This window comes from Chlorocebus sabaeus, chromosome 9, assembly GCF_047675955.1.
Source record: "Chlorocebus sabaeus isolate Y175 chromosome 9, mChlSab1.0.hap1, whole genome shotgun sequence".
NCBI lineage: Eukaryota > Metazoa > Chordata > Mammalia > Primates > Cercopithecidae > Chlorocebus > Chlorocebus sabaeus.
The window spans coordinates 49,536,330-49,558,000 of record NC_132912.1 but is presented as its reverse complement, the minus strand read 5'-3'; the positions used below and the strand labels follow the sequence as shown (position 1 = coordinate 49,558,000).

The 21,671-nt window shown below is 49.7% G+C and overlaps 1 protein-coding gene across 1 annotated transcript in view; it reads right to left on the bottom strand.

The window, feature by feature from the left end:
* The window catches only part of ALOX5 (arachidonate 5-lipoxygenase), a 61,430-nt gene continuing 39,759 nt past the window's right edge, over positions 1 to 21,671 (bottom strand). Inside the window, exons 7-14 of the mRNA XM_007962538.3 lie at positions 18,079 to 18,225; positions 6,241 to 6,444; positions 5,444 to 5,530; positions 3,670 to 3,848; positions 3,350 to 3,471; positions 3,059 to 3,159; positions 2,602 to 2,772; positions 1 to 1,383 (exon numbers count right to left, since the gene is read on the bottom strand). Coding sequence (XP_007960729.3) covers positions 1,204 to 1,383; positions 2,602 to 2,772; positions 3,059 to 3,159; positions 3,350 to 3,471; positions 3,670 to 3,848; positions 5,444 to 5,530; positions 6,241 to 6,444; positions 18,079 to 18,225 — 1,191 coding nt within the window. The 3' untranslated portion in view covers positions 1 to 1,203. The remainder of the gene's footprint in view (positions 1,384 to 2,601; positions 2,773 to 3,058; positions 3,160 to 3,349; positions 3,472 to 3,669; positions 3,849 to 5,443; positions 5,531 to 6,240; positions 6,445 to 18,078; positions 18,226 to 21,671) is intronic.

Here is a 21,671-nt window from a genome sequence, read left to right as displayed (position 1 = left end):
TTCATTATTTGAGACAGAGTCTCACTCTATTGCCCAGGCGGGAGTGCAGTGATGCGACATCCACTCACTGCAACCTCTGTCTCCCAGGTTCAAGCAATTTTCCTGCCTCAGCCTCCCGGGTAGCTGGGATTACAGGTATCTGCTACTATTCCCGGCTAATTTTTGTACTTTCAGTAGAGATGGGGTTTCACCACGTTGGCCAGGCTGGTTTCGAATTCTGACCTCAAATGATCCACCCACCTTGGCCTCCCAAAGTGCTGGGATTACAGGCGTGAGCCACCATGCCCTGCTCATTTTTATTTTTTATGTCATGTTAAGAACCCTGCCTCAGGAAAAAATAAACCCCCAGCTCCCAAGACAATGCCTAATACCCATTAGCGAGGTGCCCTGCCAGGAGGAAAAGAAGGGAACAGCTGAGTGCTGGTGCCTTAAGCCAGCCCTGGGGCACAGACATAAATAAAGTGGGTTTTCTGTCCTTCCAGGGGCTCCTATCCCAAGGGAGAGACCACAGAGAGGGAAACAACAGAGGTTCTGACAAATCCGGGGAAGAGACAGGAACCAAGGATGCCTTCCCAGAGGTGCTGGCATTTGGGATGTGTTCCAAAGAGAGCAGATACTGCTTGGGGGAAAAAGCACCTTCTATCCAGACTTGGCTGGGGAGGCTTTTGCCTTGATAAAATCACGGTGACTATGGCTTTTTTTTTTTCTCTTGGTGTAGGAGATGGCAATGAGCTGTTTGGGGTGACTGGAACATAGCACGTGGAACAAGACCTGTTTTAAATGAACCACTTTATTTTTATGGCAACCAATTCTTAATTCATTCAATAATAATTGAATTGGGTACCCACTATGTGCAAGGAATTGGACTAAGCACAAATAGAACAGAAAATAATCATCCAATGTCTCCAACAAGAACAGACATCTATCAGTGGTCGTGATTTGCTATTGCTGCTTGGTGTGGAAATGCTGAGCTGGGTGTGGACAGGATACTGTGCAGTCCTGCTCTGCGTAGAATGGGTCCCTATGGTGTTTACACTTTGCTCAATCTATGGGGTTCCCTGAAGATCAAAGAATAAACGGAAAGGTACTAGCCTCGGAAGAAGAGACGTGACTGCAAGAGGCCTGGCCAGACAGCCTGCCAGGCAGGCTGGAGTCCGGCTGGCTGGGGCAGCTGGCCTTCCCATAGTGAGACTGGCAGTGTGCTCAGATGGCCACACTGTTTGGAATCCGGTCTGGGGACAAGTAGTAATATGGCAGCTGCTTCTTCTTGTTGCGCTCAGCAATCACGCTGACAATGGCCTCGAGGTTCTTGCGGAATCGGGCCATAGCCTCCTTCACAGGCTTCTCGATAAAATGCTCTTCTGGGTACATGCCCAGGAACAGCTGAGGGCCCAGACATGGATACACACATAGGTCAATCTGCTACCCGTGTAAACTGACAGGCCTGTCTCATCCCAAGGGGCCAGCCACCCTTTGGGAGATGAAGGAGGGAGCATCTATTTGCCTGCCCATATTCACCCTCTGCTGCCTGACAAGAGGGCCTTGGGAAGGCAAGTGTGGTCGCCCCCTATCTGCTTCCCTAAGGAAGGCTCCAGAGCTGGGCTTCATGGATAAGTGGGAAAATAACTGCCTGCTGCCAGGTGGTTACAAGATGATGCAGATGAAGCTGGAGGGTGCTGGTGGTTGCAGCCATGGTATCCTGCTCTCTCGGGCCACCCCTACACAGCACTCCCACCTCCCATCAGGGGCGCTGGGGCCAGTGCTGGCCTCTCCAGCCCAGGAAGGCAGAAGGCAGGCCAGGGAGCCTGAAGGGGTGGCTGCCCTGTTGGGGTGCTGTGCTTATTTGCATGCTCACACAGATGTCTGCGGGGTAGAGCTAGACATCATTTAAAAAAACTACTGTATTGGATTAAGATCACAAAGCTTCTGAGCTGGAAAGGTCCAAGACACACAGGCTACTGATAATGGGATTTGGATTTAGTCTGTGGAGGGCAATTCAGTCTCAATATTCTTTGACCAAGGAATTTGTCTGCTAGGAATGTGTCCGGTCATACTGAACACCTGTGCAAAGGCACAAAAACAAGGATGTCCAGTGAGGGACCAACACATTAGCCGGGAACAACTCAGATGCCCAGCAGTCTGGAGCAGGTTGGACCGGAGCAGCCATTCTGTGCAGTACTGAGCTACCCCAAAGGGAGTGCATCCACCAAGACACACCAGATTTGATTGTTAGATTAAATGAGATGCACATGTCCTAAAGGAACCCAGGAAACTCTTGGTCATTCCTTCTGGAGTACCAGGGAAAAACACATGTGCAAGAGCTTTGTCAATAGCTGGGGGGAGGGGGTGTCACACACGACCCTCTGGTGACAGTGAGCAGAGCCTGGGCTGTGTGCTCTCCTGCTGTGCCCACCCTGAGCTCTGTCCATGCTCAGGCCGGGAGACCTGGTGGCAGCTGCAGCCCTCTGGGCCCTTCCAGCCTTGGAAGTCAGGATTCCTGGCTCCAAGTGAGCCCTGAGGCCCAAGTCACAAAGCACTGAGGCTGAGGAACCGGTTAACCTGGGGTGACCTGGGTCTGTGCCCCACCCTGCCCAGCCTCACCTCGTTTTCCTGGAACTGGCTCAGCGCCCACACTGCACCCAGATGCCAGCAGGAGCGACCGCGGTCCGGCAGCGTGTCCACGATCTGCTCAATGGTCACCACGCCCTTGGCAGTCGGCGGCGGGGCTCGCATGGTTGGGGGCGCATTGGGGATCCAGGAGCACCAGTCGTACTGAGGAGACGACCGCCAGCGAGCGTGGGCACCCCCGAAACCCTGCTGCCCAGCTGCCCCCTGGGCCCCGTCCTCCCCGTGCCCCCCAACTCCAGCGGGCCCTTCAGTCCATCCATCCTCTTCCCCCGCGGCCAGCGCCCTCGGCTGCGCAGGCAGAATCCATCCTGCAAGTCCCATGCCAGACCCCGAGGCTGTCCGAGGGTGCGGTACCCGTGCAAAGCTGGGGCGGGGGAGGAGGCAGCGGCCTTGGGGAGTGAGCTCTGCCCAGCGGGCGGGCCCCGCCTACCTGGCCGAAGTTGACCGCCGCGTGCTGGGCGGAGGCGGTGAAGATCATCACGGTCAGGTACTCCGACAGCTGCTCCCGGCTCTTGACCGACTTGGGGAAGCCTAGGGCGGAACCACCGGCGGGTTGAGGCCCAGTCCCTGGGGACCCCGGGGCCCGGCGCCCACCCCGTGCCCAGTCTCCCTGCCCCGACGCCGGAGGGCCCGCTGGGCAGGACACCCTGGAGGGGCGGCGGCTGCGCCCGCGCTGCCGACTGCGGGGGAGCCGGGTCCGGAGACGTCCCTGAGGCCCTACCTGAGGACTTGCGGCCCCGCATGCCGTACACGTAGACGTCGTTCACGAAGTCCTGCAGCTCCGCGTCCTCCTCCACCACCTGGTCGCTCTCGTAGTAGATGCCCACCACCTCGGCCGTGAACCTGGCTCAGGGGGCGCAGCCGGGGTGAGCGATCCAGCCAGGTCTGCGGAGCGGTGCCCGGCGGCAACCCCCTCACGGACGCTGGGCACCCTCCACCCCTTCCCCATTCAGCGCCAGCCGCTGGGGGCCAGGCCCGCCCCAGGCAGTCAGGCAGGGGGCCCGGCTCCTCCCCCAGGACCACCGCCCCGCAGGCGCTCACATCCTAATGGCTTCCCACACCAGGAGCCCGTCGTCTCGGTAGAAGTAGTAGGGGATGTCCTCTTTACTCTCCATGCCCCGGGCCTTGATGGCCTCGGGAAAGCACAGGGAGGCGTAGGTCAGGTCCTTCATGGCCCTCTGCACCATCTGCACGTGCCCACCGCCCCCTGTGGCGTTGGCCTGGAGTGGGAGGTAGAGTGCCCTGAGCGGGTGGCTCCTCCCACAGCTGTCCAGACCCATCCCTGAGGAAATGTGCCAGGGAGACGAGGAGGCCAGGCAGGCAGAGGGGCAAACCCTTCTTCTGTGAGATGGGGGAGGGATGTTTAATGCAGAAAATGACAAGGGCAGCGGGTGGAGAGGTGACAGGGAGGACCCTCCCGCCCAATCCAATGCAAGGGACTGAACCGTGGGGCTGCAGAGTGCAGGAGGGAAGGGTGCACTCCCAGCCACAGGAGGGCAGCAGGCGTGGGCAGGTGTGTGTGGGACCCCAGCACCAGCGGGCCTGGGCTGTGAAGTCTGCTCTAGTGCTGAGCACAGGACCCTCAGTCATTGCTCTCAGTGACCCTCAGTTTCCAGGCCCCATGCAACTCTGTTGAGGGCCTGTTGTGTGCTCAGGTGAGGGCTGCAGAGACCCACAAGGAGGGATCCTGGTCCTGATCCCGGGTGCTGATCGATGCAGACACACTCACAAGCTGACTGGCATACATGTGTACACCTGCACACACACAAGCAAATACACCCAGGGGGCTGGGCTGTTGGTGCCACAGAAGGTTTGAAGACGGACTTGGGTGCTGCGGTGCCAGAGACTGGTCCATGGTGGGCATTCAGCCCAAGCAGAACCAACCAGAGCTGCCCTCCAGCACTTTCTGTTTGGATGCGGCCAGGAGATAATGGCCACATGGGAACCTGAGGTAGAGCTACTATGATGAGGTCCTGTGCCCTCTCCCATGGGGGCCTGTCTGCAGCAGAAGAGTGTGATGCCAACACAGGTGAAAGAGAGAGAAAGAGGGAGCCAGTGTGCCTATACCCTGGGGCATTGCTTGAGTCCCTGGATCCATTTCTGGCTGAGGCCCCGGCCCCTCTGTTGTGTCCAGGTATTTGAGATAAGGCATGTCTTGTCCAGCTGCAACTGGTTTGAGTTGGGTTTTGTCATTTGCAACCCAAACAGTGTTTCAACTTCAGTGGTCATCTGGCCTGGTCACTAATGGGCTGGGGAAAGGAGGAAGGTTGGGGCAAGGGCCCATGTGAGAGTCCAAGCTTGGTAAGGCTACAGGGGGCTCAAAACGAGGTGGGGTGCTGTCTGAGGGATGTGAGGGTTGGGCAGGGCCTGGAGGCCCTGATCCAGGAGACAATGGGTTGGGAGGGTTGCGACCCGGGAAGCAGAGTGCTGGGGAGGTCCGAGTCAGGGTGGCAGGGGTGTGGCAGATTAAGAGGCAGACACAGGTTCCTGGTGTGTAGGAGGTCAGGGGGCCATAAGGAGTGTGTTCCAGAGGGGGTTCTACACCCAGGTCCCAGAGGCTGGGAGAGGGGAGGAGTGGGAGGAGGGGACTGGGAGCCATCAGTGAGAAGGAAGAGCTGGTGGTGCACCTGGAGGAGTGCTCCTGGCTGAGTGGCAGGGGCTGGAGACATCAGGAGGATGCTGGACCCAGTGCTCTGAGCAAACTCCAGCTTTCACCCTTCCAGGCCTCCTGAAAGGGCGTCTAGATATCAAATAGGGAGTGAAGGTGGCCAGGCTGGGCTCTTTCAGGCAACAAGTAGGGTAGGAGGGCACCCACCTTGTCAAAGAGGCCACACTCACAGATGAGCTGCTCACGGGCCTTGGTGTTGATAGCGATGGTGTATCTCACGTGTGCCACCAGCAGCTGGGGAGGGGAGAGGAGGAGGCCTCAGAGGGGGCCCAACCAGGTGACCTGGTGCCCTAGGGACCTGCAGCTCCCCCACCCAGGCCTGCCCTACAGGATGATGCTGGGCGCAGGGAGGAAGTGAAGGCTGGGTGCTGATCTTTCGGCTAAGTGCTGGAAGCCTGCACCCCTCTGATGCTTACTAAGCATGATAATGATTCAGATGGTCCTGGCCAGCACTTGTACAAGGCTTACCTCTTTGCTCCCTGAGTTCACTGTCTTAATCCTGACCATCGTTCTGTAAGGCAGCTGTACTATTTGACCTGTTTTACTGGTGAGGAAACTGAGGCACACAGGAGTACTTTTAGCCTGCAGTCACCCCAACAGCCAGTGCTTGTAAGATTCGGGAACAGGGAAGGAGAGTGACAGCAGGGGCGGCCATCAGCACCAGCCGAGGATCACTGTGAACTCATTTGCCTTTTCCAACTCTACTGGCTGGCCAGCGAGGTGCCTGTGTCAGGCCCACACCCTGGCCTCATTGTCCTGGGGAACAGCAGGCTCCCAGCTGTTTTCTTCCTTTGGGGACATTACTGACTCTGAGAACATCTCTCCAGGGGTCCCTTTCTGCCACCCACTCCCAGCCACAGGTCCCTCTGTGGGATGTCAGCGATCCCTCCCACTCCACATCTCAGATGCCCTCCCATAGCAGGTGGGGCAGTAGCTGGCTGTACCTTGAAAATGGGGTGCACGGCAGGCAGCTGGCGGTACATTGCAATGCCAAAAACCTCAGACACCAGATGTGTTCGCAGAAGGTGGGTGATGGTCTGGTGGACATGGAAGTCACTGGAACGCACCCAGATTTTGGCCAAAAGCCAGTCGTATTTTGCATCCGAAGGGAGGAAAATAGGGTTCTCATCTCCCGGGACTTGGCTGAGCTGGTACATCGGGGGAAAGGAAACACACCACTGTATTTCACTTCAGATTATAGTTGTTGGAGAACTTCGCCTCTTGGGAAGTTCCAGAAGTATCTGAATTTAACAGTGACTTTGGAATCAGAAGAGCCTGGAGGGGGTAAAGGGCCCCGGGGTGAAGTTTCCTGTCCCAGCCATATTACTTACAACCTGCATGACTCTGGATGACACACTGGGCTTTTTAAGCTCCGGCTTCAGCATCTGTCATGTGGGGACAGTGATCCCTAGGCTCACAGTTACTGTGGGAATAGCCTCAGGAGCTGGCAGCATGGAAGGAGCGGGCAGGCAGAGGGCCCAGCAGCGGAGGGGATCCCTGCCCCCTTCCCTCCTTGCCCTGCTCCCTCTTCTACTGCCTCTCATTGATCTCCCATACTTTCCTCCCTCTCCTCTTTCCTGAAATGCTGGTGCTCCCCAGGGTCTGCCCTGGTGCTCCTGTCTTCTTTTCTTGCCCTAAATCAGCTTGTCCTGTCCAAAGGCTTGGGCCTTCCTGGTGCTGAGCCTCCCAGATCAGGGTCTGCAGCTTGAGCTCTGCCTGGAGCCCACACCTGTGCCCAGGCGCCTCCTGTAGCAGAGGCTGGGCCTGTCTTCCCTTTCCAGTTTCCACTCCACACTGGGACAAGGTGAGTTTTTTTCTTTTCCAAAATGCAAATCATGTCACATTAACTGCCTCCTCAATCACCTCTTAATGCCAGAAAATAAAATCCCCAAGCTCTGTGGTGACCTGGTTTGCTGATGCCTCTGCACACACAGCTTCACCTTCCTGCCCCCACCCCAGCACCCAGCCCCAGGTCCCTCCACGCCAGCAGCCCCAGGCTTCGCCACCTTACTGAGAGCCCAGCACAGCCTCAGCACCTGACAGTGAGCTCTCACAGGAGCCTGAAGCAGGTGCTGGCATTGCCCATTTTCAGATGAAGACATGAGGTATTGGAGGGATTGACAGAAAGAATGAGGGGGGTGGCAGGGCTGCAGCCAAGAGTGACCAGGAAGGGGCGTGGCCAGACTTTAGGTGCTGGGAAGGCACAGTGGCCATGGCTGGGGAGGGAGAACTGTCCCAGAGCACACAGCTGTGTCACTTGCTATAAGTATTGTGGAAAGTGGGGTCCTTGGGCGTCTCTCCCTCGAAAACAGTGCTGTCCAATAGACATATAATGCTACCCACACATGGAATTGTATGTATTCAGGAAGCCATATTAATAAAAGTAAAAGGAAAGAGGTGAAATGCAGGTTAATACAATTTTATTTTACCCAATATATCCAGAATATTATCACTTCAACATGAAACCAATCTAAAACTATTAAATGAGATATTTCACATTCCCCACCTCCTTATTCTAAGTCTTAAAAATCAGGTGTGAACTTTGCACTTGCAGCAGGTCTTGGTTTAGATGAGCCAAATCCCAAATGCTCCAGAGCCCTGGTGGTCAGTGACTCTACCCCGGTCAGAGAGACCCCAGCAGCCCCAGAACTCCCTGAGGACCAAAGAAGGGGGAGGGAGGAGGGACAGCAGAGTGTGACTTGCACACTAGGCATGCCTGTTTGTTTATACATGAGATTAGTTGACTGCTTTTAAATATCAGACAGTTTCACATAAAAATTTGAATGACCTAGTTTTCCTGAAAAATTAGAAGGTCTCAGAACTCTGCACCCATGTTCTCACAGAACTACACTCTTGTCCCTTTTCTACAGTCCCAGCTGTCAGGGTCCCCACTGCCACACCCATTTACATGGGCTGCCTGGGCCACTGATACCTGATCTGTGCCCTAGAGTGCTGGGCTGCCTGGCATGCTCTGAGACACTCCCTGACATGTTCCCACATGCTCTGACATGTTCCTGATGGCTCTGGGACACTGATATGTTCCTGACATCCTCTGGGGCTAAGGAGCCCCCTGTTGTGTGCTAGGGGCTTTACCCATACTATCTCACTTAATCCTCACTTTGACCCTGTAAGGCAGGTATTCCTTGCTGTACCCATTTTACATGGGGGGAAATTGAGGCTCCAGCTGGTTAAGCAGCTCTCCCAAGTCACACAGTAGGTAAAGAGCTGAGCCAGCAACATGATATTTAACAGGCAAAAATTGAAAGCATTTCCCCTAAAAACTGGAACAATGCAAGAATGTCCACTCTCACCCCTCCTATTAATAGAGTACTGGAAGTCCTATTCGGAGCGATTAGGCAAAAGAAAGAAAGAAAAGGCATCCAAACCAAAAAAAAAAAAAAAAAAAAAAAAAAAAAAGTCAAATTATCTTTGTTCATCCATGATGTGATTCTACACCTAGAAAACCCTGAAGATTCCTCCAAAAGACTCCTAGATTTGATAAACAACTTCAGTAAAGTCTCAGTGTTATAAGTAAAATGCTTATGAGAAACAGAATTCTTGTTCCTTGGTACTGCAAGGAAAAATCAGCATTTAGACAAAAAGTTTTTTTTAGCAAGGCAATTTTACTTTCTGCAGAAAGGGTGCTCCTCGCAGATGGAACAACGGTGAGAGCACACCTGAATAATGGAGAGAAGCAATTTTTATTCCTTATGCAGCTTGTCCCTGCTACTGTGTCCTGTCTCCACTGGCTGGAGCCAGACCTCACAATCTAAGCTAAAACCCGACTGGCTAATAACTTAAAACTTTTCTAAACAGGTAAAAAGCAATGGAAAGACAAAGGAAAAGAGGAAGTTGCTTATGAAAGGACTTAGAAAAGTAGTGACATTCCCAAATAAGGAAGGGGCATAGGCTGCAAACTGGGACATGCCTGTGAGCACGTCCAGTGCAAATATCTTGGTTAAAGTACAAGGACATAGAATGTACTCATTCCCTTATATCTCACAGCTATATATGATAGGGCTTAATAAAAAGTTATTAGCACAAAGCAAAAAGGCTTTAAAAAAGTTAGTCTTTGGAAAAAACTATTATTTCTTACATTTATGATTTATTCTTTAACAAAAAATACCTTAAAAAAACCTTTTGACTTTCTACACTTAAGATACAAAATCAATGTACAAAAATCAGTAGCGTTTCTTTTTATTTGAGACAGAGTCTCATTCTATCACCCAGGCTGGAGTGCAGGGGTGCGATCTCAGCTCTCTGCAACCTCCACCTCCCAGGTTCAAGCAATTCTCCTGCCTCAGCCTCCTGGGTAGCTGGGATTACGGGCATGTGCTACCACACCTGGCTAATTTTTGTATTTTCAGTACAGATGGGGTTTCACTGTGTTGGCCAGGCTGGTCTCGAACTCGTGACCTCAGGTGATCTGCCCACCTTGGCATCCCAAAGTACTGGGATTATAGGCATGAGCCACCGTGCCTGGCCTAAAAATCAGTAGCATTTCTATGCACCAACAATGTTCAGGCTGAGAACCATACCAGGAATGTGATCTCAGTTACAATAGTCTCCTACACACAAAATAAAATACCAAAGAATACATCCAACCAAGAAGGTGAAAAAGTTCTACAAAGAGAACTATAAAACACTGATGAAAGAAATCATAGATGACACAAAAAAATGGAAAAACATCCCATGCTAATGGGTTGGAGGAACCAATATCATTAAAATGGCCATACTGCCCAAAGCAATCTACAGATAGAATGCAATTCCTATCAAATTATCAACATCATTTTTCACAGAATTAGAAAAAAAATCCTAAAATTCACATGGAACCAAAAAATAGCCTGAATAGCCAAAGCAATCCTAGACAAAAAAAAAAAAAACAAAAAACAAAAAACAAAGCTAGAGGCATCACATTACCTGACTTCAAACTATACTACAAGACTATAATAACCAAAACAGCATGGTATACTGTGTGCCAAAAATAGGCACACAGATCAATGGAACAGAACAGAGAACCCAGAAATAAAGCCATGTACCTGCAACCAACTGATTTTTGACAAAATCAACAAAAATAAACAATAAGGAAAGGACATCCTATTCAATAAATGGTGTTGGAAAAACTGGCTACCTATATGCAGAAGAATGACACTGGGCCCCTTCCTCCCACCATATATAAAATTTACCTCTAGATGGATTACAGACTTAAATGTAAGACTTCAAACTTTAAAAATTCTAGAAGAAAACCTAGGAAAAAATCTTATGGACATTTCCTAGGCAAAGAATTTATGATTAGACCTCAAAGGCATATGCAACAAAAACACAAATTGACAAATGAAACTTAATCAAATTAAAGCGCTTCTGCACAGAAAAACAAACTATCAACAGAGTAAACAGACAACCTACAGAATGGGAGAAAATATTTGCAAACTATGCATCTACAAATGACTAATACCCAGAATCTATAAGGAGCTTAAGAAAAAACACCACCATTAAAAAGCGGGCAAAGGACAGGAACAGACACTTCTCAAAAGAAGACATACAAGTGGCCAACACACACATGAAAAAATGCTCAACATCACTAATCATCAGAGAAATGCAAATTAAAACCACAAAGAGATACCAGTCAGAATGGCTATTATTAAAAAGTAAAAAAAGGATAGATGTTAGCAGGATATGGATAAAAGGGAATGCTTACACACTGTAGGTGTGTAAATTACTTGCATCCCTGTGGAAAGCAGTTTGGAGATTTTGCAAAGAACTGCAAATAGAATTACCATTTGACCCAGCAACCCCATTACTGTGTACCCACCCAAAGGAAAAGAAATTGTTTTACCAAAAGGACACATGCACACGTATGTTTACTGCAGCACTGTTCACAATACCAAAATCATGTAATCAACCTAGGTGCCCATCGATAGTGGCACCGGATAAAGAAAATGTGGTACGTGTACTCCATGGAATACAACATAGCCATAAAAAAGAATGAAATCATGTCCTTTGCAGCAACATTGGGTACAGTTTAGGATTGGCACTTAGGCCATAATCCTAAGTAAATTAACCCAGAAACAGAAAATCGAATACTGTATGTTCTTATTTATAAGTGGGAGCTAAGCATTGCCTACACATGGACATAAAAGTGGGAACAGAAGACACTGGGGACTCCAAGAAGGGGAGGGAGGGAGGGAGGGAAGAAAGGGTTGAAAAACTAGGTATTGGGTACTATTCTCAGTATTTGAGTGATGGGTTCAGTAGAAGCCTAAACCCCAGCATCATGCAATATAACCATGTAACACACCTGCACATGTACCTCCTGAATCTAAAATTTTATATATATATATAAACTGTTCTGACCAGTAAAAAAAGAGCTGAATCAGGATGGGCCTGGTGCTCTGCCTATTTCAGCCCATCATTCTGCCTTCCGCCTCTTCACTTCCTGGCCTGGCCGGGCCTCACCTGCCCATCCCCTTGAGCTCTTGTACTACTGAGCTGGGCCTTCCCAAACCCATCCTTCACATCCTCCCACTCCTGTCCAGGATCTTGGCCTGCCATGGGATGCCAGAACTTGCCCTGAGCAATTCGTGTTTCTTAAATTTGTTTTTTGGGTAAGGAAGTAGCTTTACGTTTCTGATTAGAAAAGAATACGTGCTTATTATAAAAAGAAATTCGAGTCATGACAGGAGAGCCTGAGAAAGAAAACATCATCTCATCTTCCAGCCCCCAGTGATAACCACTAAATTCTGGGGAGCCCCCTTTCATAGGTCTTTGCATGTGTGCACATTTATCTGTCCAATTTTCCATCAACTGAATACAATTATAATCAATATCTGTCTCTTTGTTTTGCTCACCTGTCCCCCACCAGGCCATTACCGTGTTCCTACCTGGTGACACCACGTCCGTGTGTTCCCATGCCGGCACAGTAGGCCTGCTGCATCCTTGCATTCATTTTACATAAGTCAGACCATGCCCATTGCCTTAGTAGTTTGAAGGAGCTATTTGTATATGACAGATATGTATTCTTTATTGGTCCTTTGTGTCTTGTTTTTCCACTTTATTAACTCATTGTGGAGACCCCTCCAGGTCAGCTGGGAGGGAACTAAAGCATTCCTTTCAAAGATGCTGCAATGTTTTATGGTGAGGACATGGAAGGGCTCATTCACTCAATCCTCTTCTGCCGTCAGACTGTTTTCAATTTTTTTTCCCCATCACAAACTATGCTCCTGCTGCTACCCACATTTGTGCTTTCATTTCTGCTGAGTGGCTGCTAGCGAAGGCTGAGCCTTCGGGGTGTGGGGGTGTTTTCTTTGAGTATACACTGCCTGCCCTACTGTTCCTCGGACAGGTTCACTTTGCTGGTGCACACCTGTTCAGTGCTACTGGCTGTCAGACACTTAAACAATAAAGTCCCCTCCAGTGCCCCTCCAATTGAGATGGAGCAGGGGCCTCCTCTTAGGGCACTGTAGCCCCCTAGCCCCCCAACAAAGCATAGAAATGAAAGAAAATTCTGAGTTCCTTCAAGGGAAATTCCAGGCACCCAGCTAGCCCTGAGAAGTAAATGAGCAACTTGACAAGCAAGAGGATAACAGCAGCCTAAAACAACAGCCAAGGAAGCCAGAGTCCTGGGGTGTTTGGTTCCCTCTGGAAATTAAAGAGAACACCTGAGAACACCTGAACTCGTGACTCTGAGTTGTTTTTCAGAAACCCGGATCCCCACCAAACAGATCCACTGGTACAGAGACCTCAGAGAAGAGGGAGCTGAGGACTGAACTCTGAGCGCGGCTCTTTGTTCTAAGTATCTTCCTGGGGGGCCTGGGGGAAGTCCCGCCTACAAGCCACAGCTAACATTCCTTTCTGGTAACTCAAAATTTTAAACAAAACTTCTCTTCCTTAACCAACCGCAAAACAACAAATTTTTGAATCTACCTATGACCTGGAAGCCCACCCCACTTCAAGATATCCTGCCCTTTTAGGTTAAAACCAATGTGTGCCCTCCCAGTATTGATTAATGATTTTGTCTGTTAACTTCTGCTTTCCTGAAATTTACCCCGCCTTTAAAAACGCTTACCTGCAAGCCATCAGGGAGTTCCTGTCTTAAGAGGGAGTTGCCCAGTTCTCCTTTTTTGGTCCCCGCAATAAATGCCTTGTGTTCTAGATTCTATCCCAATCTCAGTGTTTTGTTTTGCTGCACTGGGCAAGCAGACCCCAGTCCAGCTCGGTAACACAACTGTCCTCACCACGACAGCCCCAACCCCAGGATCCTCTGACTGCCCACTCCAACGTGCACCTGGTACAGCAGGTACTGTGGGATCTGCTCCGGTGCTGGCCCAAGCTCTGACCTTGGGCTGCCCAGGCCCACCAGTTATCCCACGAACACTGCCAGGCTGCAGCAATTCATGGGCAGTGCATGGGGCTCTATCTTTGCTGGTGTTTGGGAGTTACCCCTTTGTTTTTCCAACCAGACAGGTTAGAAATGATATCTTATTGTTAACTTTCATTTGCATTTCCCTAACTACAGGTGAATTTACGAGTTTTTCCATATGCTGGTTGCCCATTTACATTTCTTCTTTTGTGAATTGCCTATCCATATTCTCTGACCATTTTTCCACTGGAGTATTTGTATTTTCCTGTCAATATAAAGGAGCTAATTGTATGTCATAGATAGGCATTTCTTAGCTGTCACATCTGTTACAGTTATTCCCCTCAATCTCTATTTTGCTTTTTGGCTTTGTTTATGGTTTATTTTATCATTCAAGTTTTAAAACATTACACAATCAAATATGCTTAGCTTTCCCCTTATAACTTCTTGATTTCCTTTTCCTTCTAAAAGTCTTTTGAGTCTCCGCATAGTTTTTCTAAATTCATTTACTTTTTGCATTTTAATTTTTATTTCATCTGAATTTCTTTTTTTCTTTTTCTTCTAAGCAACTCTACATGATGAGATTTATTTTTGTAAATGGCATGACAGAGTAGTCCAACTTAATTTTCTTCTTATGCAAAGTGTGATAGCACCATTAAAATAATATCCCGTTTTCACTGAGTTGAAAAGCCTCCATTGTGATACATTAAATTCCTCTGTAGGGGAGTGAGTCTATTTCTGGATCTTACTCTATACTGTCCCCCAGTTCTCTCTGTTTTCAAGCACAGCTTAACAGTAACCTTACAAATCTAGCAAGGAAAGTGTTCCCTCTGTGTTTTCTTTTCTTTTTGTTTTTTGTTTTTTAAAGGCAGGGTGTCACTCTGTTGCCCAGTGTGGAGTGCAGTGGAGCTTTCATGGCTCACTGCAGCCTGAACTCCTGGACTCAAGCCATCTTCCCACCTCAGCCGCCTGAGCAGTTGGGATTACAGGTATGCACCACCATACTTCATTTTTTCTATTAAATTTTCTTTTCTTTTTTCTTTTTTTTTTTAGACTTGGTTGCCCTGCCTCTCTATGTGGTTTTTATTTTTTTCAAAAAAATTTTGACTATGCCAGATTTCTTTTTCCACATGAATCTTTCAATTTTTAAATTGCTTTCTCTCCTTTTTAGTTCCTCTTCACCACCACCACACCTCCACCAAGAAAGATAAAAAATTCTGGCTGAAATTTTACTTGAAAGTGCATTAAGTTTTTATAATAGAATTTGGTAGAACTGACATTATGATGCTATACAGTTTCCTCCCCAATATCAAATCACTGTTAAGAGTTCATTGTATATCCTTTAAAATAACTTCATAGTTGGCCAGATGCGGTAGCTCACACCTGTAATCCCAACACTTTGGGAGGCTGAGGCAGGCGAATCACAAGGTCAGGAGTTCCAGACCAGCCTGGCCAACATGGTGAAACACCGTCTCTACTAAAAATACAAAAAATTAGCTGGGCATGGTAATCCCAGCTACTTGGGAGGCTGAGGCAGGATCATTGCTTGAACCCGGGAGGCAGAGGTTGCAGTGAGCTGAGATCATGCCACTGCACTCCAACCTGGGTGACAGAGCGAGACTCCATCTCAAAATAATAACTTTATAGTTTTTCCTTATATGGACGTTGTATTTTATTGTTGGTATGGAGAAAGGCTATTTTTTTGAGAAATATATTTATATAAACTCTTTGCCAAATGAACTTATTAATCTAGTAGCTTTAAAAAAAATTGGAATCTTTTATGTTTTCTAGGTCTACCATAGCATTACCAGAAAGGATAATGTTCCCTGTTCTTTGACAATATGCTTATTGATTGTTTTCCTGTTTTATCATGTGGTATGACCTCTAAAATAATGTCAAATAAAAACAGCGATATCAGCATTCTTATTTATTATTTTAATGGAAATGGCATTAGAGTTGCACCTTTTTGATGTTAGCTATCTTTATCATATAAAGTAAGGTTCCTCCTATTAATTTTTATTTGTTGTGGCTATTAAATGTTATTAAATTCACTTTTAGTGTGATTTGATATAATCATAAACTTTATCCTTACTGGCGTAATAAATTATGGTGGTAGCTCTCTTGATATTGAAATATCTGGAATAAGCCCTACTTGGTTATTACATATAGTCATTTAATACACTGCTGCACTCACTTTGTTAATATCACCCTTAGATTTCTCTTCAATCTTTACTTAATACTTAGATTGGTCTTCAGCCTTCTTTTGAAGTCTGCCTGTATCCAATTTCAGAACTAAGCTTACGCCAGCTTTATAGGATCAATTTGGGGCTGATAAAGAGCCCTGGAAATGTTGGCTGTCTAGTAGCTGGGTGAGACTCAGCTGCTCGCCATGTGGGTCTGTTTCCAATCACTATATGGAAATTGGCCTATTTTCTACAATTTCTTCTAATTTATCTTTTCCTAGGTTTTTAATCCATTTCCTCTAGTTTTTCAAATGTGTTGCTATATTACTCTCATTAAAAAATATATAATCATAATTACTCTTTTTTAAGAGACGGGGTCTTGCTATGTTGCTCAGGCTAGAGTGCCCTGGCTATTCATAGGTGTGATCATAGCACACTACAGCCTCAAGTGAGCCTCCTGCCTCAGCCTCCCACGTAGCTGGGACTACAGTTGTGCACCACCATGGTGCACGACAATGTAATTACTCTTTTTATGACTCCTTTTTTATTCCGAATCTTGAATATGTTTTTTCTCTCTCTCTCTCTTTTTTTCTGTCAGCCTCATGAGGAGGTTATTATTATTTTTTGGACCTTTCAAAGAACTAGATCTTGGATTTACTATCCTCTGACTTTCATTTGCTTGGGTCTTTATAGTTTGCAAAGTTTCCATTTTCAGAAGAAGAAAGAGACCCAGGAACAGTCTGTGGCTTTCTCAAGGTCCCACATCCTGTTAGCAAGTGGCTGAGCTGGAATTTAAGCTAGGCCCCTGACTCCAGGCTGCTCCAAGAGGTCTCTGAGAAAAGCTTTTGAAGGCACCATCGGTGGTGCCTGGGATCTCTGGGGATCTTGCAGGAATTTCATCTTCTTTTAGGTCACCTGTCCCTTTACCTACTGCTTCAGTTCCTTTGGCACAGGGCTTCTCTCTGGTAACAGACGGGAAGCTCCTCTGAGGGCACATGCCCCTGGGAGACCGTGGGGAGCCTGGAATCTAGAGAATCAGATGACCTGGCTTGAATCCTAGCTCCCTGGCTGGCAGTGGGCACCTGTGCCTCAGTTTCCTTATCTGGGTAAAGTGATCAGTATCAATAGAGCCCACTATCTGGGAGGGTCGTGGTGATGATTACACAAATAAAGATAGGTTATCTAAAACCCCAGTGGTTAAGTGTGCTTCAGAATCCAGAATTTTTAGGATTTTAGCAGTGGGTATACTTCATTATGAGCCATGCCCCCTCCCACCCCAGGTCTAGGGCAACGTACTATTTTACAATCAAACAGAGCAGTATTTCTGCAGTGATCCACATGCCTGTCACACTGAATGGGAAAAAGGCTCTAAATAACCTCACCTATTGCTTCAAAGAAGGTTTGTTCACAAACAATGAATTTGCTGCACAGTTTTGAAACATGCAGCAGTTTTTAGATTCTTTAGCTTTAGAATGGAGGGTGAGGGATTGTGGCTGTGCAGGTTAACCCGTAGGATAGCCTTGGCATGTGGCTGGTGCCTGGCCTATCCAGCTGCTACTGTGTCCACAGCTCCCAAGGTCCAGTTCATGGACATTATTTGCTGAATGCTCATCTGCCAGTCTCCCACGGCATCCCCTGTGCAGTTCCTTCCTACCCCCAGGGACCTATGTCCAGTCCAGTCCTGGCCTTGGTCCCTGCTGTCTGCACACCAGCTCCCAGCCTGGCAGGAGGCTGGTGCCAGGAACAGGTGGAGACAAAGCCCTGTGCCCACCTGCCTTTCATCCAGGGTCTCCCTCTTCCTCCTCCCTCATCTCAGGTGGACGTAAAAACTCACATCATTATCAAAGGTGGCATACCAGGACTGGCCTGGCTCCTGGCCCCAGTGCCCATGGTGCCCCTCAGTGGTTTTGGTCTCCAGCTCAGCCCACAGCTTCACCTGCCTGGCCCCTGGCAGCACCTTGACGGGGGGCCCTTGGTCAGGGCGCTGGGTGGAGAGTGAAGAATATCATCCCAGGGCAGGTCCTCCACAGTGTGCCTCGCTCGACTGGCCAGGGGCTTCTCAAGCGTGCCTTGGGGAGTACAGCCCTCTCCGGCCCTATGGACAGCCCACCTCAGGGCTGGCAGGAAGCCCTAGTGTCTTTCAAGACATAGCTTCCCGAGCTGGAGTGTGAATGGAGCCACCCAGGAGCCCTGGATCGCGGAGGACTGAGCTGCTCAGAAAGGTGTGCCTGGAGGCAGCTTACCTGGATGGCAATGGGGACGATCTTGTTGGCCAGGTTCTTATACAGCAAGCAGATGGGAGCGGCCAGGAACTGTAGTGTGCAGGGGTCTGTTTTGTTGGCATCGATGCCATCCAGTAGCTCAAAGTCCACGATGAAAATGTTCCCTTGCTGCAGGAGGCAGAGAGATGTGTCCAAATCAGGCTCAGCAGATGGGCCAAAAATCAGGCCTGAGGAAAGAGTGATGATCTCCGGGGCCCCCTCTCCCTTTCCTGCGACTCAGCGGAGTTTAGAATGTGTCAAAGGCTGACTGATTCACATGGAGGGTGTTCACAGGTTGTGGTAGTTCGGGGTAAGGTGAAGGAATGGCAGCAGCTCACTCTGCATTTGTAGTGTCCGAAACCTGCTTGACTGGCAGGAAAGATGAGAGACCGCCCTGAGTGTCAGATTATAAGAAGAAAGGAGAGGTTAGGTGAAATAGATGCGACCAGTTAAATGTCAAAAAATGATGCTGCCGGACTCCACACAGAGGTCAAAACTGGGCGAACTCAACCCCAGTCAGAACCAGGACAGGGATCTCCCTTGGGAGGAAGAGACAGGAAGTGGGGCAGGGCTGTCCACCGGGTCGGGTAGGGAGGCTGCAGGGGAAGGGAGAGGGGTTTCTGCACGGGCAGGGGAATCTACAGGGGTTGAGGGGCGTCTCCAGGAGGTAGGGAAGGTCTGCCGGGGCAGGAATGAGCGTACGGCGGGAGAGGGGCTGCAGAAGCAGAGGGGGAAGGGGCAGTGGCTGGGCAGGTGGGGGTGGTCTGCAGGGTTGGCGTGTTGTGCCCTGGTCTGAGACTGGCGACACTGTGGGTCATTGGTGTAAATTCGTCGGGCTTGCTGACCCTCGGATCTGTGCCCTTTTCTGTAGGAATTAACACCCCTCGACACACAACGAGCGTGCCCATGAAATGGGAGGCGGGCGACCGCTGGGAGCCGCGCAGTGGGTCCGGCAGAGGGGCCCCTAGGAACGCCAGGTGCAGGGCAGGCCTGCCGGGCCGGGAACGCAGCGCTTAGGCCGGTGGTATGGCCGCTCCTTCTGAAGCCTTTTCTGTTTCCTGAGTGATGAAGGAAAGGGTGAGGGTCCCGACTGCTGAGGGGTCGGGGTCTACTCCGCCTGGAGACATCCAGAGCGCCCCGCTACAGCTTCACCGATCGCGCCCGCGCGCAGGACCTCCGGGCTGCTCGGCGGCACGCAGGACTGAAGCCACCCACCCAGGACGGCGGGAGCTCGGAGCCTGGCCACCGTCCTCCTCCTTTGTGTCATTTGGCACCAGGGATGAGCTCTGAGCATCTGTCGCTATGGCAGGGGGCGGGGGGGGGCGGGGCGGTGGTGCGGGGAAACGGGGACTTTTCCCGCGGAGGCGCTCAGGGCACCTTGTGTTGGGGAGGGAGGCAGGTGGAGACCCTCGGGCTGGTCGGGCACATTGGTGTCTTGCCTTCTAGGACGACAGTTGGACAGCTGGACTTTCAGAGCTGAAGTGACCATCAGACTCTACCCAGAAGGAATGGCTGCTAATCCAATCTTGAGACCACCCAGGCTGGTGAACGTGATACTGGGAACAGGAGGCCTGGGATTTGGGGCCACAGATTGCAGCATTTCTCTGTTATTCCAGGCCTCCCTTGCATCTTTCTGGAAAACGAGGGGCAGGCCTATCTCTCAGTTCTGACGTTTTAGGATTCTGTTGCTGACACTGGAGTTCTTGCCTGTCTAGAGTCCCTGTCCCCTCTGGGTCTCCATTCTCCTGGCCGTGGGCACAGGCTCACAGAATCAGTGAGGTCCGAGGATGGCCTAAGACATCTGCTGGGAGTGTTAGGAGACAGGGTCTTTCTGGCTGGGAGTGGGTGGTGTTTGCTAAGCTGGTGGAAGGTAAATCTGAAGCTGCTGGCGATCATTCTTTACCTCCAGGTAAGGAAACCCTCCTAAGGAAAAATCCACCAGAGGCAGAGGATTGAGACATGGAGAGAGAGGCAGGGGATGATCTTAGCCCTGGTCTGGTCCCAAATGAGTTAGCATTGCTTTTTACTGTTGCCTGAGCCAATAGAGTTCTTGGATTAAACCAGATGGAGTTGATTTTTGTAACCTGAAACCAAAGAATCCAAATACAAAGACTAAGAACTCAAACAAACTTGAGCTGTAACACTGAACCAATACCAACAACAGAGATACGATTTCCCTATTCATGTTCCAGAAAATAACTGCACATGTTACAAAACAATGTAGGCATTTTTAGTAGGCCACCAGCTTGCTGTAGATCACTAAGGTGCTGCCAGATGGGCAGCATGAATGACTGTGGGGATTAAGAATCATGCTGGTGTGTAGGAGATGGGACGGTGTGTGTGTTAAGAGTCTAGTCAGTGTCCCAGCTACTCGGGAGGCTGAGGTAGGAGAATGGCCTAAACCCGGGAGGCAGAGCTTGCAGTGAGCTGAGATCCGGCCACTGCACTCCAGCCTGGGCGACAGAGGGAGACTCTGTCTCAAACAAAACAAAAACAAAACAAAACAAAACAAAAAGCGTCTAGTCAGTGAGGGGTAGGTCAGCTCAAAGGAAAGGCGACCTATAACCCACGTGCCCTGGAGGTGGCCAGGACTCCCTGTGGGAGGCTGTTGCCCTGCCCAAGTGCTGAGGACAGCCACTCCTTGGCTGCTGGGTGCACAGATGGCTGCTTAGAGTCTTCCAATTCTAGGATTCTATATGGCTTAATCTCTATGATCTCTGACTTGAAGTCTGAAACCTACAGCCACCGAATCAATGTTACTAAGTCTAGCAATTCAGTCCACTCAGGAACACAGATGCTGTCTCAGTGTATGGGGGATTGTAACTGTCAGCTGTTCCCATGACCAGGAAGTGTTCTGGGCCTGGTTGGGTGCAGGAAGAGGAGGTTAGGAAGCACTACCTGCACTGAGGCAGGAGACTTGTCCAGGGACTTCAGCTGGGTGGGTGGCCCTCTAGATTCAGATGGGCCAGGTACTAGGGCTGTAGGTTTATCTCTAAAGGGCACCAACCATCCCTCTCCAACTAGGGCCCCAGGGTAAGCTGAGCTTAAAAGACTGGAAGCAGCAGAGGCCACCTGGACACCTGGGGACAGGCAGCAGGGCCTGGGTGGCAGAAGGCCCTGTCACACTGGTTCCATGGGGAAGAGGCAGGCTGATGGGCTAGCACCTGTTGCTGAGCCCCACCAGATTCAGATGGAGCTGGTTTGAACTTCTGTCTCAAGACTAGGTCAGCCTTGCAGCCGGAGGCAGCTGAGTCTGCAGGTGAGGGTGGGGAGGAGGGTGCGACAGGAGCACAGGCAGCAGCATTTCTAACGAGAAAGGCAAACATTCTGTTGGGTTTCTCCTCGTGCCCCTTTTTTATTCTCACACAAGATCTACTTCTTTCTCCAGTGTTCTCCCCTTTGCAAGGTGGGTGACAACTGATGACTGTGTATATAAAGCACCTGTCACAATGCCTGTCCCACCACAGGCCCCTAATCAAGGATAGCTCCTGTAATTATTGATACTGATAGTGAAAATATTGACATTATGTTCCCAGACTCGAACATCATGGAGAAACATTCCCTGCAATTCCTCC